The 21,613-nt window shown below is 38.4% G+C and overlaps 1 protein-coding gene across 1 annotated transcript in view; it reads right to left on the reverse strand.

Moving 5' to 3' along the window:
* Nucleotides 1-21,613, reverse strand: part of LOC124789712 (BUB3-interacting and GLEBS motif-containing protein ZNF207-like) — a 73,436-nt gene that overhangs the window by 38,720 nt on the left and 13,103 nt on the right. The window contains exon 3 of the mRNA XM_047257163.1: nucleotides 19,409-19,550. Within this exon, the coding sequence (XP_047113119.1) occupies nucleotides 19,409-19,550 (142 nt within the window). The remainder of the gene's footprint in view (nucleotides 1-19,408; nucleotides 19,551-21,613) is intronic.

A 21,613-nucleotide genomic window follows, 5' to 3' on the forward strand; every position in this document is an offset into this window, starting at 1 on the left:
GGAGATGGAATACAAATATTCAAATAACTAAGGTACCTTAAGAGTACTAACAGCAACTGAGAATATTATTTACCAACAAATTCAAACACACACACACACACACACACACACACACACACACACACACACAGATACACTGAAAAACAGCTTTATACTAGTTGCTTCAAAACTTGCTCTTTCGCCTTCAGCGATTTCTAATTATCGACCGAACAAGATTGTACTGACCAACTCACACCACTATTTAAGAAAATGTGCTCGTTATTCCAAGTGAACTCTACAGTTTCATTTATATGTTAGACCACAGTTCAGCTCCCTTTCTTGCTTTGTGTTTGATTTATTTATTTAGTGATGTCACTTCACCAGCCCTTTGTCACACTTTCCTTATAATTAATGATATGAATATAATACAAGGAAACATTCCACGTGGGAAAAAATATATCTAAAAACAAAGATGATGTGACTTACCAAATGAAAGCGCTGGCACGTCGATAGACACACAAACAAACACAAACACACACACAAAATTCTAGCTTTCGCAACCAACGGTTGCCTCGTCAGGAAAGAGGGAAGGAGAGGGGAAAGACGAAAGGATTTGGGTTTTAAGGGAGAGGGTAAGGAGTCATTCCAATCCCGGGAGTGGAAAGACTTACCTTAGGGGGAAAAAAGGACGGGTATACACTTGCACACACACACACACACATATCCATCCACACATATACAGACACAAGCAGACATATACAGAGGCCTATGTATATGTCTGCTTGTGTCTGTATATGTGTGTGTGTGTGTGTGTGTGTGTGTGTGTGTGTGTGTGTGTGTGTGTGCGCGCGCGAGTGTATACCCGTCCTTTTTTCCCCCTAAGGTAAGTCTCTCCGCTCCCGGGATTGGAATGACTCCTTACCCTCTCCCTTAAAACCCAAATCATTTTGTTTTTCCCTCTCCTTCCCTCTTTCCTGACGAGGCAACCGTTGGTTGCGAAAGCTAGAATTTTGTGTGTATGTTTGATTGTGTGTCTATCGACGTGCCAGCGCTTTCTTTTGGTAAGTCACATCATCTTTGTTTTTAGATATATTTTTTCCTTATAATTAAGTATATACTTTCTCAGAGTACGGTAAAATAAAGCGAATATGATCAGGTGGCACGAATCCGATATTTTACCTATTTTTCAAGATTTGGGTATCTTAGTGAGGTATCTTAACAAGAACACCAATGACCACTGTTGTGAATTCTTGACTGATTTGTCTACAACAATGGCATGTTGGGGCATGCGATACAGACTAATGGCACCGTCAGTATATATGTAATTCATGTCCTGCACTTGTGAAGTAAACATATCAGCATGAAAACTTCTGCTGGCATCATGTAGTTCTGGTAAGCAGTATTATTTTTACTCGCATATGAACATCAAGTGCTCCTGCTTTTTTTTTTTTTGTTCATTATTGATACAAGTTAGACACTATTCATGCCGAATTACAAAATTACATTTTTGTAGGGTGAATTTTATAATGTGAGTATACAAGACGGTTCAAGAATCTAACTGGAAATCCAACAACAACCCAGAATTTCTTCTAAATACTACAAAGTCTGTCAAATCAGGAATATTAAGTGCTTACTAAGCTTTAGTCCAGCATTCAGTTCCTTATACATCACATGACAAACTCAAGAACACACAAGAAAAATCTAATTGAAGGCACATTGTGTTGTGTAAAACGGGGGTTTCTTTTGAGGAATAATTATGTTAGGGACATCACATAGCATCTTTAAATTGAGCAAGGTGGACTGAAAAAAGATTTCGTGACAACTGATGTGGTTGCAAGTGAGTATAAAGTTTTCTGAAAAGAAATAAGGAACAAATGGTTAGAGTAACTGAAAATTCAAGGAGGGCGAGGGGCAGCAGTTACTTGAGAAACCTCGAGTAATTATTTTAAGAACCTTTAAGTGTCCTTGAATGGTGTTCCTCCTTCCAACATCATAAAGTATGATGAGACCAATTTTTGCAATGGTCCTGGACAAGTAAAGGTAATAGTGAAGTGAGGTACAATACATTCCAAAAGAACTGTGGCTGGCTTTAAGTCAAGCATCACTGTAATCATAACAGTGCTGGTGATGGGGCAGTCATCCCACCACACACAGTTTATGGGGCAAAATACCTCTACGGTACTTGGACTGAAGGAGGTTAGGTGGTGCAGGTTATAACAGGAATCAAAGTGGTTGGTGTACCCTAATAACATATGAAGCCTGGTTTATTCAAGTGTTGTGTACATAGTTTCGCGTAGTCAGCGCGTACACAACTTTCTCCCTAGAGCGCGCCCCGCTAAGCACAACAGCACAGGCGCAGCGCTCATCTGTCTCTGCACTACGAGATGGCGCTGTCTTAGAGACGGACCAAATTCTGCTTCCGCCGATCCGCGTATTAATATGTAACGCAGCCAATGAGATTGCTGCTAACGTAGAACCTTTTCTCCTCGCGGATCACGCTCGCGCAGTGATACCTGAATGCGCGAGGTATTATAACGAGTGTACAGACCTCCGATTAGTCAGTCTGCACCTGTCCGTACCAGTCTGCATTTGTCTGTACCAGTCTATAGTCAAGTTTCAGTCTGCGCCTAATAAGATTATCATATTCCTGTACATAGCCATGAAGAGAAATGTACAGCCACTTTGTCAAGTATCAGAGATATGTGAGAATAAGATTAACGTACCAAGACCAAAGGAACTTCGGATTGTCAGTTGTAAACAACATCCAGAATCAAGTTACGTAATGTCTATATTTTTTATTATTTTAATAAATGTGTGTGAAAATTAATCAAGTTCTGTTTGAAGTTGGTCACCGTCAATCTGCTACTCTAAGCGTGCAAGTGGCATTTCTATCGTCTGACCTAACGGCAGAAGATAAACACGCCACGATAAGACCACGAGACATATTGCTGACACTCGCCTACTTCGTTAGAGCGACAAGTCAAGTAATCTGCGGGTGTGTGTACGGAAGGTCATACAGTACACACACCACATGAAGTCATCTCTTATGCCCGACATTTAAAAGGACAATCTCTCGAGTCATCCATCAGTTAACGTAATTAAACTGTGCCAAGAACATTACATTCAATACACCAAGCGCTATGTATCGGTGTCAGCCACTTGATGTGGGCTTTTTTCAGGCCACTAAAACTTGCCTGGAGAAAAATGCTACACGACCAGAAAAGGAAGAACAGAGGGGTTGTAGCAAAATCCAAATTTCCTAGGTGGTTGAAAGCAGCCTTTGAAAAGGCAACTATCACTTAGATTAATGTTATATCTGAGTTCAGAAGAGTAGGAATTTTTCCTTTCTTCCCTGATAAAGTAATTTCACATTATCCAGAAAGAATAGACACATGTAACACCGATTCACCAAAAGTTTCTTTGACAACAGCCGTCACAATGCAACTGAAACAGGCTTGTTCTAATGAAACGAAAGGACTCTGGCGCCGGGTAAAGTGCTTAGAGTTAAATTCAGGAAAAGGTATTGTTATCACAGACTTTCAAAGTGGCAGTGCCAGTGCTGTGAAAACCCATTGTTCCATTTCTTCCTCACATCAGAAGAAAGTGTTAATATAAAGCTATTTTTAGATAGTTCACAGGTACAGAATTTTTACACTGTGGGCGTTTTGATACTTGTTTTTGCAGATGATGGTCATTTATACTTTGGCATCACAGTTTGGCAGTATTTTGGAAGGCAAGAGCAAGTACCTCTGTTGACAACGTAAAGACAGTTGAAGATACTTAACAAAATATTTCACTAACTCTATACTAGTCCACTATGAGAGTGGTTTCGCACTGAGAAACAGTTCAAGCATATAAGTTAATAAGAGATTTGTCCCCTAGCATTGTAAATCATGGACACAGAAGTGATTACACAATTTCTTAGCTAATTTATATAATTTGAACCTCTCTTACAGCCCTCAACACACTGTAAGCAGCAAAGAAGTCCCATGGCACAATTAGAGACACAGCACAGCAAGTACACTGCATCAAGAAAACATGAGAAGGTGACTGTAAGAAAAAAATCAAAGTAAAAGTTCTCATGAGAGAATTAGGATGACAGATCATTACTGAAGTTGTTCGTTTAGTTACATTATGTGAGGCCTTTTTTTTTAACGTTACATTTTGGCAACTGTGACAGGACACGGATGAGGTGCTGACAGAGTTTTGTAGTTATCAATAGAATTTCCAAAAAAGTAACACACGAAAATACGATGTAGCCTAGAACAACCTATTTAAACAGCAATAATAAGCACACACTGTACTGTAGTCCAATGCGAAAATATTTAAGAAGAATAAGTAATTCAACCAAGTAAGTGTTAATTATTACAACAGAATAGAGAAATGAGATTAGTTGACTTCAGGAATCAGGTCAAGAAATATTTGTGTGTTGAAATATATATAAGTGTTAATTATTACAACAGAATAGAGAAATGAGATTAGTTGACTTCAGGAATCAGGTCAAGAAATATTTGTGTGTTGAAATATATATATATATATATATATATATATATATATATAATTTACGTCGACAAAATATAAGACCTCTGTGTCCTGATTCTGAGTCTACAAGGGCAGCTGCAACTTCTGGCACCAGTCAATCAACACGACGGCAGCACAGCATCACTTGGGAGCGCAGTGGTTGGTCAGTTGACTATAGAGATATTGCTGTGCACATGAACAACACAATAGCAATGCAGTGCAACTACTAATACGAGGGTGGTTTGAAAAGTTCTCAGAATCACCATGAGAGGTCAGCACTAGAGCAACAAGTTGTTCACGTGATATTCATTGGACTGTTGCCTGAAAACATGTGCCACATTAGTGCTCTTGGGAGAGCTGTGGCAGTGACGTGGCTCTGTTGTTGTTCCCACGTAGTGATTTGCAAAGAGGTGTGTGTGTGTGTGTGTGTGTGTGTGTGTGTGTGTGTGTGTGTGTGTGTGGGGGGGGGGGGGGGATTAAAAAAATTGCAATAAGGGAAATTAGAAGAATTACTAGAAAATAGTAAGAAAGTAGACAAAGTGATTAAAAGTGTGATAAATCTTATAAGCCAAACACACTCCCATGAAGAAAGACAGAATAACTTCAATGAAGTATGTCTGATTTAAAGGAACAAGAACACGAAGTATCTTCTAAGATACACTCTTTTGAATAATATATATACTTTCTGATGCAGAAACACACTAAGTAAACTTACCTAAGAAGTTAAAAATTGAGCTGGACAACTTGGAGGGCGAAAGAATACGGTAACCAAATCTCAGGTACACGTGGATATGTAAACACATTAAAGAATTTAGTGAAGCAGATGTTGTTGTGGTCCTCAGTTCAGAGGCTAGTTTGATGCAGCTCTCCATGCTACTCTATCCTGTACAAGCTTCTTCATCTCCCAGTACCCACTGCAACCTACATCCTTCTGAATCTGTTTAGTGTATTCATCTCTTGGTCTCCCTCTACGATTTTTACCCGCCACGCTGCACTCCAATACTAAATTGGTGATCCCTTGATGCCTCAGAATATGTCCTACCAACCGATCCCTTCTTCTAGTCAAGTTGTGCCACAAACTCCTCTTCTCCCCAATTCTATTCAATACCTCCTCATTAGTTACGTGATCTACACATATAATCTTCAGCATTCTTCTGTAGCACCACATTTCAAAAGCTTCTGCTCTCTTCTTGTCCAAACTATTTATTGTCCACATTTCACTTCCATACACGGCTACATTCCTTACAAATACTTTCAGAAACGGCTTCCTGACACTTAAATCTATACTCGATGTTAACAAATTTCTCTTCTTCAGAAACGCTTTCCTTCCCATTGCCAGTCTACATTTTATATCCTCTCTACTTCGACCATCATCAGTTATTTTGCTCCCCAAATAGCAAAACTCTCTTCCTATTTTAAGTGTCTCATTTCCTAATCTAATTCCCGCAGCATCACCCAATTTAATTCAACTACATTCCATTATTCTCGTTTTGCTTTTGTTGATGTTCATCTTATATCCTCCTTTCAAGACACTGTCCATTCAGTTCAGCTGCTCTTCCAGGGCCTTTGCTGTCTCTGACAGAATTACAATGTCATCGGCGAACCTCAAAGTTTTTATTTCTTCTCCATGGATTTTAGCACCTACTCCAAATTTTTCTTTTGTTTCCTTTACTGCTTGCTCAATATACAGATTGAATAACATCAGGGATAGGCTACAACCCTGCCTCACTCCCTTCCCAACCACTGCTTCCCTTTCATGTCCCTCGACTCTTATAACTGCCATCTGTTTTCTGTACAAATTGTAAATGGCCTTTCGCTCCCTGTATTTTACCCCTGCTACCTTACCCCTGCTACCTACAGAATTTGAAACAGAGTATTCCCGTCAACATTGTCAAAGGCTTTCTCTAAGTCTACAAATGCTAGAAATGTAGGTTTGCCTTTCCTTAATCTATTCTCTAAGATAAGTTGTAGGGTCAGTATTGCCTCATGTGTTCCAACATTTCTACGGAATCCAAACTGGTCTTCCCCGAGGTCGGCTTCTACCAGTTTTTCCATTCATCTGTAAAGAATTCGTGTTAATATTTTGCAGCTGTGGCTTATTAAACTGATAGTTCGGTAATTTTCACATCTGTCAACACCTGCTGTCTTTGGGATTGGAATTATTATATTCTTCTTGAAGTCTGACGGTATTTCCATACACCTTGTTCACCAGTAGGTAGAGTTTCGTCAGGCTACTCCTGGGGCCTTGTTTCGACTTAGGTGTTTCAGTGCTCTGTCAAACTCTACACGCATTATCATTTTTTATTTATAACCCTATATTCACCAGAGCAGAAGTCTTGTTCATTCTGCCACCGAACTTCACTAATTCCCACTATATCTAACTTTAACCTACCCATTTCCCTTTTTAAATTTTCTAACCTAACTGCCCGATTAAGGGATCTGACATTCCACGCTCCGATCCGTAGAAAGCCAGCTTTCTTTCTTCTGATAACGACGTCCTCTTGAGTAGTCCCCACCTGGAGATTCGAATGGGGGACTATTTTACCTCCGGAATGTTTTACCCAAGAGGACGCCATCATCATTTAACCATACAGTAAAGCTGCATGCCCTTGGGAAAAATTACGGCTGCAGTTTCCCCTTGCTGTCAGCCGTTCGCAGTACCAGCACAGCAAGGCCATTTTGGTTAGTGTTACAAGGCCAGATTAATCAATAATCCAGACTGTTGCCCCTGCAACTACTGAAAAGGCTGCTGCCCCTCTTCAGGAACCACATGTTTGTCTGGCCTCTCAACACATACCCCTCCGTTGTGGTTGCACATACGGTACGGCAACCTGTATTGCTGAGGCACGCAAGCCCCCCCACCAACGGCAAAGTCCATGGTTCATGGAGGGGGTGGGGGGTTGGGGGGGGGGGGGGTAGATTGTGAGACTAATACTTGACTAGTTTGGAGGAATGGACACCCCCATAATGGAATAGAAAGTACAACAAGATGAATCTGTCATTGTAACACTTAGTTCTCTATGCAATACCACAGCAACCTAAACAAAAGTTAGATTAAAACGGTGCATCGGACCGATACTCGAACAGGAGACCTAGGCAAAGTTTTTACATGTTCTGTTATTGTAACTACTTTTTCAAGTTAACTGTTATGGTATTTCACTTTCCATTTTCCCTGTAGCTGTTTCTACTACCTTCACTATACTGTAGTCTTTAATTCTACATTAATCTCTTCCTGTCCCACACTAGATTGATACGAAAATAAAAATACAAACAGAACATGTCTGATCTTCTTTGACATAAAGGAAATAGAATTAACATCACAGACCAAAACAAATATTTACCCATTGTTAATGATTAAATTGTGTTGCTTAGATGTGCACATAAGCAATGAAACAATTTGCCATACCAGTGTACGTCTCACGGTTGTTATTCCTTCTGGATTTATTGTTATACAGATGTTCACCTGAAGATAAGGTTTTTAGTGCCATGAAAACAATAGTGATCCAATAATAAAGGACTAAATACAGCTGAAGCAGTTATTAATACACAAAGTGACTACTCATAGCTGTGGTTGCACCACCTACAAGGTTGTCTGCAATAATTACAATCCTTTTATAACCTCTATGAAATTACCTTTGAATAAAAATAATGAACCAAGGATTGAGCAGAATCAACCACGAATTTTTTTTTTTTTTTTTTTTTTTTTTTTTTTTATGAGAATGCACTGATTGGCTGTTAACAATAATTTGGTAGAATTACGAAGGACATAATCATTAGTTAGATTATAATAACAAAAACAACCACACATCTGAATCAGTTTTTACTATTAATCTGAAAAAGTTCAGGTAAAAAAAAAAAAGAATGGACATATTAAAATGATGTGATATTCTTTTCTGTCAATGAAGCTGAATACCATAAACAACTATCCAAAAATTGAAACATAAACTACGCCTTACTCTAGGTAAACCAAGCGATTACTAATTAAAAATGACTGACTTAAGAGGTGTGTTCATACACGTTCTGTTGTGTAGAGAAATAAAACTGAATTCAGTCTCATGAGACATTAATTTTAGTAATCATAATTTATCAAAAGGTGGATGTTATAAAAGGATTGTAATTAGTTAAGTAAGTTATTTTACACCACATCTTTTATCTTAGCAGCGAGGCCTGTGGTGTAACATGTTGTTCCACTTCTTCCTCACAATCGGATGATAGATGATCATGCAAAAACATTATTTAGGTAGATAATCGTTAACTGTATGAGCTTTTATTTTGGTTTGTGCAGTTACAATGGGAAGCAGATGAAGAGTACAGAACACTGGTAAGGCATGATGCTGTTAATACTCTCCACCAGCTACGGAGGTGGCATTTATACTATAGTGTCAGCGGTGACGCTGTTTTGGAAGGGACAGAGTAAACAAGGGACAATGTAAACGTCGGCATAAAACAGTTGAAGAGACTTCACGAAGAACGTCAATATAACTCTGAAATAGTCTAGTACGAGATTCGTTCGATACTGAGATGCTGTTCATAGATTGAGTTAATACGAGATTCGTCACCTAATGCTTCAAATGTTAAATACAAGAAACACAATACTAAAAAGTGCTGCAGAAGTGGTTACATGATTTTGTTCAAGTTTATATAGTTTGAAGCTTCTTACAGCCCTCAACCCTCCACAGACTGCAAAGAAGTCCCACTGTACAATTAGTGGCACTGCACAGTAGGTCCACTGCGTCAAGGAAGAACTAGAAAGCAACCATTAGAAAATAATCAAGGTAGGAGTTATCACAAAGGCCATTAGAGTGACAGACTGTTAGTGAAGTTGATGGTACAGTGCTATTTTCTAACACGTCAGCTGAAAGAGTGTCCCTACCTTATTATTCTGATTCAGTCTCCAGAACACCTTAACAATGATGTAGGACAGCACGAGTCAAATGAAAATGAAGGATTCAATAAAAATTATTTTGCCTTAGAGGAATTTAATATAAAAAAAAGGTTCAAGTTTTTTATCGGTGAAACTGACAAGTCTTTAAAAACACTTATGAAATAACATTTATGAGAAAGAAAGTTCTCAGTTGTAATAGTTATTTTGTCTTTCTGGAAAATGAAGACGCAACTGAGGTAGCAAGAGCTCAAATTATTAAGATTGCGATTACTGAATAAATATCTTTCACATTGACAGAATCTTTGTCACCTTTCTTGAACGCATGTGTTTTATAGCAGCAATATTGGAATTTAATCCACCTATAAAAACTTGTTTAGGTTACAAATGTCGTATGCCGTTGAAAATGCACCAATATATTTTATTAAAATCCAAATAGTGATCAGATTCACTGCACTGGAAGCTGATTCTATTTTTGTGCACCCCACTTTGCAAGGCGAAACCGATCAATAATTAAAATAATGAGTGCAATTGTGGATTAAAAATAAATTAATATGTAAACCAAGAATGTACTGTTAACCAACACTTCAAATTTGTACTGCAGTATCACTACAGTATATGGACGACATGTTGGAAAAATGCTGTTTTTGACTGGTAATTCTTCCCAGCTTACCGTACCTCTTCTTCCTTCATCACATAAGAAATGCTTCTACCATATTCGTTACAGCAACAGGTCCAAAACTGATACTTCATGTGGGATTTGACAACTGGACCGTGGAATTCATTAATCTTCTGTTTCGTTCTGCAGAACCCAAGTTGGTAGTGTTAATTTCTAGGGTGATAAGAAAGGAGGCTCTCTACCACTGCTGGGGATTAACCACACAGGTTTTCCCCTTACTGAAAACTAGGTCCCCTTTGACAAGTAGAACACATAGGGAACAGAGAACGGTTCTCCTACTTAACTGACTTTTCTGTTTTTAATTGCTGATGAAAAAGAACACGACTAAGTTTGAGGTTTAGCTTTAGGGGTAGCAGTTTCTTTTATTATTTTTTTTATTGTTGTAAATTACTTATCTTAAAACATGAAATAAACACTCCTAACTGCAATTTTTCTGTATTTTTTTCAGAACTGGCATCTTTTGTAGCACTTTCTTCTTCCACACCTTTAGCTCATGACAATAATTTTTTACCCAATTTTTGAGACCCACAGCTGAATGTATTTTGACCTGATAGTTTCTTATGGAGGACATCATCCAGAAGTTTGGTTTTTGAAATATAGTAAGACTGACAGGAATATCACACTGGATTTTGAGTGAACTGTTATGTAGAGAAATTTTTTCTGAAAATTTGCATTGTCTAATGAAAAACAAATGCTTTTAATCATTTCAATCATCACTAATAAACTGCAGATATTGACACTATTTCCGACAGTAGTAATTCAAGTTTCATTTACATTTGTTTGGCAGAATATCATAAAATGTCCACTTGCTGGCAATATCAAAATGAGGCGGTGGCAAAGAAAACATTTTACTACCAAGACCGGGTCAGAGCAAAACACAATATCGGCTTTTCTGGTGAGCCAGGCAACAGAATTCAGTGCAATGTAGTGGACCAGAGCAGCCAAACAGTGTCGTGTCACCTTCATTATGTGATGAAAGAAAGGCTAGGGCAATTGCAACAAATAGTACCAAGAGCTCTTACAAACCGGTTCTATGTTATAACAAACTCGTTAAGCAAGAACTGCAGAAGAGAAACTGCTGATACCTTCATATTAGTAAGCCCTATGCGGTCATGACAAATGATGTCAGGTAAACACTGGCTACTACTTTGCTCCATGAACACCGCAGTGGTTTAGCTCATAAGTAAGTCAGTCAGATGGATCGAGGGGGTAAATGATGTTCACACTCAATTCCATTATTGCAGCGAAGTGACGTCTGGCACAAGTCTGTTTTAGATTTCTTCCACGCTATGGACACAGCCACTACTGGGTGAGAGGGCTACTTCGCCATAATCACCAGGCACAGAGTTCAGCACCAAAGTTTGCCTCTGTCACAGGTGGGAGCACCTGGAGGTCTTTCAGTCCCACCAGGGTCATGACACCAGCATCCCTGACCTTCCAGTGGACTGAATGTGACCTAACTGGACGGCAGGCCATTATCACCAGAATTGCATGGCTACATGGCAACCGCCATCATGGTACAATGAATGATGACCAAGGGTGGTGAGTGGGAGGGGACAGAGCACCTCTGAAGTCAGCATGTGTTAAGTTCAATATACACATTGCCATCACTCGATGCCACAACATCATGGTACAGACGGAGCTGTGCCACTGCAAACAGCACGGCACACCACCAGTGCAGCAACCAGCTAGAATGAAGGGTGCAGCATCAGCTGCCGTGATCTGGCTGAAGGCCACTTATGATGTCATTCCTCGGCGGGCATTGACAGACAATGCCAACCACAAGTCAAGGCACTATCCGTATTTTTATGGAAGTAAATAAAGAATTCTGAATCTTCTTTCAATGTGCCTACTGGAGACCACAGGTCACTATCATCTTTCTGAGGAAAATGGGCAAGGAGTGAACAGGGAGAGTGCGTCCTGACACAGAACCATGCCCTCCCAACAGTCACCTCTTGCAAAATTGGTAACAGAAAGTGGTCAAGCTTCTGATGCTTGCAGCATGTACATCAGGAGGCTGTATGAAACGTTTTGTACAGAAGAACACCAGCAGTTACAACTGTTGGGCAAGTCGCTGAGAAGCTTTTTCTCTCTCAGAAGTACGTTTTGGTGGCGGTCACGTTCGGAAAATGATACAGTGAGTTCAGAGTTACTTTTCAGGAAATTGCAGTAAAGTGTATTCTGTATCGGTGGATTATAAAGTTTATAATTTGTATAGCCATAGAGCACCTCGTGACAGGTTTATTCCACTAACGGTATGGTCATGCACAAGAGAGCTTTGTGAAGTGTCACTTACTGTGATAGACACGGAAACTGCACAGATATGGCACAAATGCGAGCAGCTTCTACAGCATACACTGTGTCAGCTTTGACGGAACACAAGAAATTATTAAAAGAACAGAACTGGGAGATGAAGAAGCTTGCACAGGATAGAGTAGCATGGATAGCTGCATCAAACCAGTCTCAGGACTGAAGACAACAACAACAACAACAACAACAACAACAACAAGAGTAAATGTCACAACAGTTACGTAGCCAAATGGGAGATCCTTCATAATCAGGTATCAGTAAAGTCAAATCAATACTGGCAGTACCTTCCACATCCATGAATTCTGTAACCGCTTGTCTTATTTTGCTTTTTTCTGGCGAAACATCGGAAGATACCACTATTTTTATTCAGGAAGTGTTATCCACAGCCAGCTTGTGCAACTGGTCTGAACAAACATCACTGTGGGTGGGCAAATTGCGCTTGGTGGGTGAGGCTAAGACGTACATCACGTACCGTGAGGTTTTAAGCAAATTAACCACATTTACAGAGTTGGCAAATGGCTTAAGGTAATAGTACAGAAAAATAAATAATACTCATTTCTTTAGAGAAAAGTTAAGTAATTTGAGACAATTGCCAAATGAGACTGTAGAAGGATTTTCAGACAGGATACACAAGTTGAGCACCCAACCTTATGAGCTGGGTAACAAACCAGATGTTGACGCAGTCTTGTTGAGGAAGGCTGAGGATAGTGCTGGATGTTTTCCTAAGGGGGATTACTCCAGAATTTTCTTGCAATGAGAATGGAAAATCCACGCAATGTAGAAGAATCACTGCACATAGCCAATTATCTGCAAGAGATAGATAGTGCTGCTAAGTCTCGGAATGATCGGAAAATATTTGTGTCGAACAAAGAATGTTATCGTTTGGAAGAAAGGATGATTTTAAAGCACAGTGTTTTCAACAGCATTGTTTTAACTGTCAATGTATTGGTCTTAAGACATACGAGTGTAGGTCACGAAACAGGGCATAATGGGAGGAAGAAATCGTTAAATAACAGGAATCTTCCTTCCATTGAGAAACATTCCTATTAAATAGAAGTGCATTGAATGCACACTTGGAGACGAATCGTTTGTAGCTTGTTTGAAAGGGAAATAATATGAATTTTTGGTAGATGCAAGGGTACACACATCGGTTGTTAGTCTGGAACTCGTGGATAAGAGCTGACTACAGGAACCAAGATACAGGTTGTGCGCAACAGGCAGCAATGCAGTTGATTCTGACGGGACAATATTGCTTGGGTTTCAAGAGCAAATGGAAGAGTTCCCAACTGTTGGACAAGATGTCACTGCAATACTTGAGTTAGATTTTCTGGTTAGGCATCACGCAGAATCAACCTTGGGCGATGGAACGACTGAACTCAATGGTAAGTATTTCTGTTGGATACAACAGCTGCAAATGTTTCTATATCACAAGATGGACCCATTGCAAAGGTGGCATTGAATAAACTGTTTATAAGTGCATTACAAGTTGTTCTACATGGCAAGAGTACCAGCAGGAACAGGAACACTATTCTGGGTACCAGTATTAGACAGTAACATTCCACAGGGTGCAGTGTGCTTGGGAGAACCACTACCAAGTAATGACATGTTGGATGAGCTACATTGTTTCTTACATAGATGTATAACACGCAGAAGGGGTATTAATGGTCAGGTTATGGTGCCAATATGCCTGGATAATTTTGGGGGAGATGAAGTGAGTCTTCCAAAAGGATTACTGGCAGCCACATTAGATGTTTTCAAAGATGAAGACATTGAGGACTGTAGGGTACAAGGTAGAACAGAAAAAACCGTCGACATACCTACATGGCAAAAGAATGTTAAATGCCTTTCGCGTAAAGACAGGGCATTAATGGAATCAGTGGTACTATGGTATAACAGTTTGTTCAGTCCACAAGGAGTGTTACATGCTACACCAATCACACGACATAGAATACCGACAGACAATAGTCTGCCTGTATTTAGAAAACAGGATCAGCTACCTAAGCATTTACAGCCTTCAGTAAAGGAAAGGGTGAATCAGCAGTTATCTAATGGAATTATAGACCATAGTGATAGTCCAAGGTCAGCAAGTATCGTGACTGTGGGTATGAAACCATCAAATGGAACAAAGAAATAGCAGTTTTGTTGAGACTGTAAATTTTTAACTGAAAAAACAGTAACAGATGTGTACCCGATCCCAAATATTATTGACACATTAGATAATCTGGGTCAATGCAAATTCTTTTCAACCCTAGATTTACGAAATGGATATCATCACTGTGAGGTACACCCCGAGGACAGACCTAAAAAAAAATAGATACAAAACAGCACTCACCACAAATTCTGGTCACTACCATAATTGTAGGATGGCTTTTGGGTTGAAAAATGCACCAGCTACATTTCAAAATTTATTAGATGGAGTCCTCAGAGGTTTAAAACCAAACAAATGCATGGTGTATCACGACTATATAATTATATTCGCGAATGCCTTGGAAGAGCATGTTTAGCGCTTGGAGATGGTATTAGACAGGTTGAGACAGGCTTGCCTTATGCTTACCATTGATAAGTGTCATTATGCAAGATCAAAAGTAAACTACCTGGGGCATATAATAAGCCAAGATGGTTTAAGGGCAGATCCACACCTTACTTCAGTAATATATGACTTTCTGGTCCCTCAGACCGTTAAACAATTACAGTATTTCCTTGGATTAGCAAATTACTATAGAAAATTCGTGAAGGGGGGTTTGCTGAAGTGGCACAACCCCTAACAAAATCATTGCAGAAAGGTATTACATTTAACTGGACACCCGAGTGTCAGACATTTCAAAATTTAAGAAATATATTAACTTCAGATCCAGTTTTGATTTTTCCTGATTTCACAAAGGAATTCGTATTGTCATGTGATAAATAGGGCACATCACATTGTCATGTGATAAATGTGGTACAGCTTTGGAGTGGTTTTAGGGAAAAATCACTGATGGGAATGAACACCCAGTTCCACATGCATCTTGTCAGCTTAATAAGGCTGAACTAAATTATTCTACCAGTGAAAAGGAGATGTTAGCATTATTAGAGGGTATTTCATATTTTAGATGGTATGTTTATGGACTTAAGTTCACAGCGATTACTGATCATGCAGCTTTAAAATGGCTACTACGAATAAAAGAGCCTGCAAGTCATCTAATGAGGTGGGCTTTGAAACTCAGTGAATTTCAATATTATGTGATTCACAAACTGGGTGTTAAACACAGCAATGTAGACACATTTAGTAGTGACCAATTAGGAAGCTGGGAAAGAAAGAAAGAAAGAAAGAAAGAGAGAGAGAGAGAGAGAGAGAGAGAGAGAGAGAGAGAGAGAGAGAGCAGGCTTCTTATAAAACTCTGAGCTGCACCCAAAATTAGTAAAACTGGTGAAACTCACTTAAAGCGACACAAGGTCTTGGACATTAGTTCTACCTGATACACTCAACTCCCCCCCTTGCAGCCCCAGAATATCTCATGCCTCCTAAAGTTTGTTTCTTTTTATTTTATTTGACCTTACTCTTCTCCTCCACAGCATTCAAGAAAATCAAGTTAAATCACTAAAGAAATGGTACAGAAAATAAACCCAACAATGTCATTTGCAAATACAGAAATTATACTAACTGATGCAACACTTGCAAACAAAACCACAACAGAATAACAGGAAATCAAAACTGTGACAACAGCAGAACAGAAAACATGCAACAAAAGAGACCTGTCAGTATACACATACTTAAAATGCTACAAAGCAGATACACATTCAAAAATAACACATTCAAGTGAAACAACTTACACTGCAGAAACAGACTGAATAATCCACTTACAGAGAAATCTAATGCATAAACAAAAGATACCAAGAAAATGGACTGGCGACTAAATTCTAATGAAGAAAACAAGGAAATGGAACTGGTAATGAGCACAATCAGGAATAAATATATTTTGATCTTTGGACATCCGATCAGGTTACTAGAAAAAAGAGTCATCACAAAAATAACAGATTTTATGGGACAGTAAGTGCAACATTGGATGGATTACGGAAATCAAGGTAAACATGAGAGAACTAGAAATTACAATGAAGATTTAAAAAACAAAAGAGACAAGATAAGGAAGTCAAACAAACAATTATTCAGATGAATAAATTGAGATCCAAGAGAACAAAAATGTACCGGACCAAAAGGAAAATGAAAAACCTGTTTTTATAAATTAACTAAAGCTGTCCAATAAAGGCCATGAAGTGTAAACAAAGGTGTTGAAGATGCATTCAAGGCATCACTACAGAAACCAATACGTATGACACACGCTATTAAGGCTCATGTGACAAACCGGATTAATTTAGTAACACAAACACCTTCTATATAAGAGTGTGATATTTAAGGTTGGTGCAGAGGCAGTGGCAAACAACCTCCACTATACTTCTACCCTACAGTTTTCACTTACACACTCTGCCAAAATGCCTTCATGTGAAAAGCAGGAGATCCAGATACGAAGACCTGAAGTGATTAACAAATATCGAATACTACACTGAGGTGACAAGAGTCAGGGATAGCCACATATACCAGTAACAGTAGTATTGTGTACACAAGTTTTTTTTTTTTTTTTTTTTTTTTTTGGTGGGGTTTAAGGGCGCTCAACTACTGAGGTCATTAGCGCCCAATGTGTACACAAGGTATTAAAGAGCAGTACATTGGCAGAGCTAACACTGTACTCAAGTGAATCATATGAAAAGGTTTCCAATGTGGTTAGGGCTGCACAATGGGAATTAACAGGCTTTGAATGTGGAATGATAGTAGGAGCTAGATGCATGGGACATTCCATTTCAGAAATCATTAAGGAATTCAATATTCCAAGATCCACAATGTCAAGAGTGAGCCGAGAAAACCTATTTCAGGCATTACCTCTCACTACAGACAACGCAGAGGCTGACAGCCTTCACTTAACGACCAAGAGCAGTAGTATTTGCATAGTGTTGTCAGTGCTAACAGTCAGCAACAATGAGTGAAATAACCACAGAAATCAATGTGGGACGTATGACAAACATATACATTAGGACACCGCAGCAGAATGTGGTATTAATGTGCTATGGCAACAGACAATCGACAGGAAAACTGTGGCCTGGTCTGATGAGGCCCGATTTCAGTTGTTATGAGATGATAGTAGGGATCGAGTGTGGCGTGGAGCCCACAATGCCATGGACTCAAGTTGTCAACAAGGCACTGTGGAAGCTGCTGTTGGCTCCATAATGGTGTGGGCTGTGTTTACATGGAATGGACAATGTCCTCTGGTCCAACTGAATCAATCATTGACTGGAAATGGTTATGACCTGCTACCTGAAGACCATTAGCAGCCATCCATGTACTTCATGTTACCTTGACAATACGTCATGTCACCGAGTCACACTTGTGCACAATTGGTTCGAAGAGCATTCAAGAAAATTCGAGCAAATGATTTGGCCACCCACCAAACATTTATACAACTTAATCAAGAGGTCAGTTTGTGCACAAACTCCTAAACCACAATACTTTTGCAAGTATGGACAGCTATAGAGGCAGCATGGCTCAATACTTCTGCAGGAGACTTCTAACAACTTATAAAGTACACGCCACATTAAGTTGTTTAATTGTGCCGGGCAAAACTAGGTGATCCAATATTAGACTTTTGTCACCTCAGTGCATCTACCCTTTCAAACAAGAGGTGAAGATAACCTCAGCTCGCTGTAGCCACAGTTTGGCTTATTAATTAAATGGCAGCTACTCACTTTAGTGTGTCATGTGGCAGCCTTACAACAGAAGCAGGGTGTGCATTATGCCTTTTGCAATTACCTAGTTTCACAAACAAATAGTTCACCTACAATGTGAAAACTAAATAATAATGAGCAGAACTTTGGGTGCGTAAAAAACTGGCCACAGCAAGTAGCACACGAAATACAGATGCATATCATCTTAGGAAAAGGGATAACACTTATTACTTCAAAACTGGACACAAAAATTCTCTTTAATGTCAATGAGTATTAATTCTGTACAACTACAATAAAGAAGCATACAAAAATGAATAATGTAAGAAACGAAAAGCATATGAAAATTAATAATGCAGAAAAGGGAAGTGTGATGTTTCTATTCACATCAGTTTCCTTTTCTTTTGTTTCCACAGTGTTCCCTTACAATTTATTTAGTACTGTTGCTTGTGTGAAGTGTGACTCTCATAATTTTGGTTGGTACAGAGAGACAGGATATCTGATCATTATAATCACAGAAACTTTTACTGCTACCACCAGAGAAAACAGCAATGTACAAACATTTTGTGCCAAACCTGTGTACTTTCTTTGTTACCTGATAATTTCCAGGTAAGACAAATGGAATTTTCATTTCGTTTGTATCAATCGATGAGTTAGTCAATACCTGAAAACAAAATAACATGCACAACAAGCAAATAAGATGAAGTCATATAGTCATTAGTACTTTTTACAGACTGAACTGTAACCAATGGTCAGAAGTACATACATAGGACACTTACACAACCATAAGTCTACCACTGAATCAGTATTGTGAAGTATAGATACATCTCCCTATCCACCAAATCCATGTTGCTACCTGGTGCGAGACAAACACAAATGATCTCAATCTGCAGGAATAACATGACGTAGGCATGAGGATCTGCTGCCGTCTACATACAGCCCTTGCCACAAAACTTTAAAATTAATGTTACTGTACATCTGAGAATTAAGCTTTTTTACAGTTATTGTAATATTATATTAGGAACAGACTCACATTACAGTAAAGATAACTGGAAACATGCACATGCATGCAATCCCCCCCCCCCCCCCACTCTCTCTCTCTCTCTCACACACACACACACACACACACACACACACACAGAGAGAGAGAGAGAGAGAGAGAGAGAGAGAGAGAGAGAGAGAGAGAGAGAGAGAGAGAGAGAGAGAGAGAGGGGGGGGGGGGTTGCAGGATTCACATTATTAAAACGATTTTAGGGTAAATAAAAGTGGATACAGACAAAAGTACTTACCACCAGATGTTTTCCCTTGCTTCTGCCTCTCGTGTTCTTTAATGTCCTCTGGTGGTATGCCTTCCATACCATAAATTTCGATTTCTATGTTAGATCTATTTGGTAATGAATTTGGTACTTTATCAATAGTTTCTTTATGGACCTACAACAGAAAATTGCAGTTGGCAAACATGCACACGAAGTAAATTAGAACTCCCTAAGAGTGGAGGTTAAGAAACCACTACTCAGAAACACTGTATTACGCATGCAAACAATTAAGGCACACCCTGAAAGTTAGCAAACATTAATCCCACTGCGACACCAAGAAAGAAATTATACGCCCAAGAAAATCCAAACATACACAATTTTCTACAGAATTCTGCTCAAAAATAAATGTTTACAATTTCCAGACGTGTATAAATGACAAATTTTTATACCACTAAGTATATGTATAATAAATGCATGGGTTCAAGGTAATATATACCAACAAAATTTGAGCTTCCATCTGGATCAAGTGGATCAATGTTCACTTGAGAGCAGCCGGAAGCTTGAGACAATTTTATTATAATGTATAACAGGTCTTCAATATGCTGGACACACAGAATATACTGTTTATAAAGACCTTGAACTGCTTAGTTCGAGCAATATTTTACTTTCATTTATTGTGGACACAAAGAAAATTCTGTTATATAGCAGGTTTTGATTAAATTTCATTATGCACAAAGAACTCTTCTCATAATTTATACACTCAATAAATGTACAATGAGTTGGTGGAATTATAAAAAATGGAGTAGCAAAAAGAAAACGGGTACAAAAAGGAAAATGTGACCAAGAAACCCATATTCCAAGACAACAATAAACATTCTTAACATAAAAATGTAGCCAAATATTTTATATTAAACCAGTTTGACCATTTAGTTATCATATACTGCCAAATTTATCATATACTATGATACTGCACAACACAGTTACGATTTGTAACACTTGAGATACAAAACAGTAAACATAAAATTTGAATGTAAAGTATAATATTAATTCATACATCTAAAAGTGATCTACAGCTCTGCTGAAATTAAGGGCAGTATATATACACAGAAAATATTTTATGACAATGTTCTGTTCATGACTGTGCAGCAAAATTATCAAATTATTTGCCTGTAATCTAATCTATTACACTGAATTCAATGGACATAGACATAAATGCAATATTAATCCTATACATTGTGTGTTTCCATAAGATTTGCTAGTTTACTTTCCAAAATGGCTATCAGAAATTTAAAAAAAAAAATTACACTAAATCAAAGTAATCCCAATTTTCCTAATTTACTCACAGTAAACCCCACCAAGCAGAAAAACATCTATAGTGCCTAAAATGTTACAATGTTCTTAATACAAAAAAGCGGTGTGATTCAAACAAAGCCATAAACAATACAAGTCACATAAATTCTTAATATCATGCTTAAAAATTCTTGGTAATAATAGCTAAAAGTTTCTCAAAAATATGAACTTTCTCGTCAAACCTGCGTGGCAACAGCAAGTTATAGAGTGATAATTCTGGGTGGTGTGCTAGATGACGTTCTAACCCCTGTAAAAAAGAGGCCAAAAGTGAATTTATTCAACTTTGGCATAAGGTGTTTAATATTATTTGCCATATTTTTTCAGTAACTACTTTCAATGAAGATGAACAACGGTTAAAAACTTGCACGAAAGGGAACCCTCAATTGTCACATACCTTACCTTTACCAACCTGCACTACTAAATGTGCTCTTATTCCATTAAGTGGAGCTTTTGTCCCCTACTAAAACAATGTAATTCTAAAACATAGGCACATGTTTTCCTGAACAAAACATATTTTAGTCAAAATGAACATTAGCTGAAAAGTGACTTAGCACAGTATTTGAAATTATGTTTATACAGCTGCACTTTGCAACCAATATGAATTAACATTTCATAAACATAAATTGTGCCACAAACATTCAATGACAACAAACACATCCAACAAACTCTAATGCCCAAAAAGACTGCTTTATAAATGCAAGTGTTGATACAAATTGCTGATGCCAACATATAACTGATCAAAATTTTATGTTCCCAGTAACCAGTTCCAAAACATCAACAGATGCCAAATAATTGTCACCCCACAATGGACAGGTAAACAAGGCAGTGTACAATCATACAGGGTAAACAACATACTCCGATGATATGAGACAATCCACATTATAAAAT

The sequence above is a fragment of the Schistocerca piceifrons genome, chromosome 3, assembly GCF_021461385.2.
Source record: "Schistocerca piceifrons isolate TAMUIC-IGC-003096 chromosome 3, iqSchPice1.1, whole genome shotgun sequence".
Taxonomy (NCBI): Eukaryota; Metazoa; Arthropoda; class Insecta; order Orthoptera; family Acrididae; genus Schistocerca; species Schistocerca piceifrons.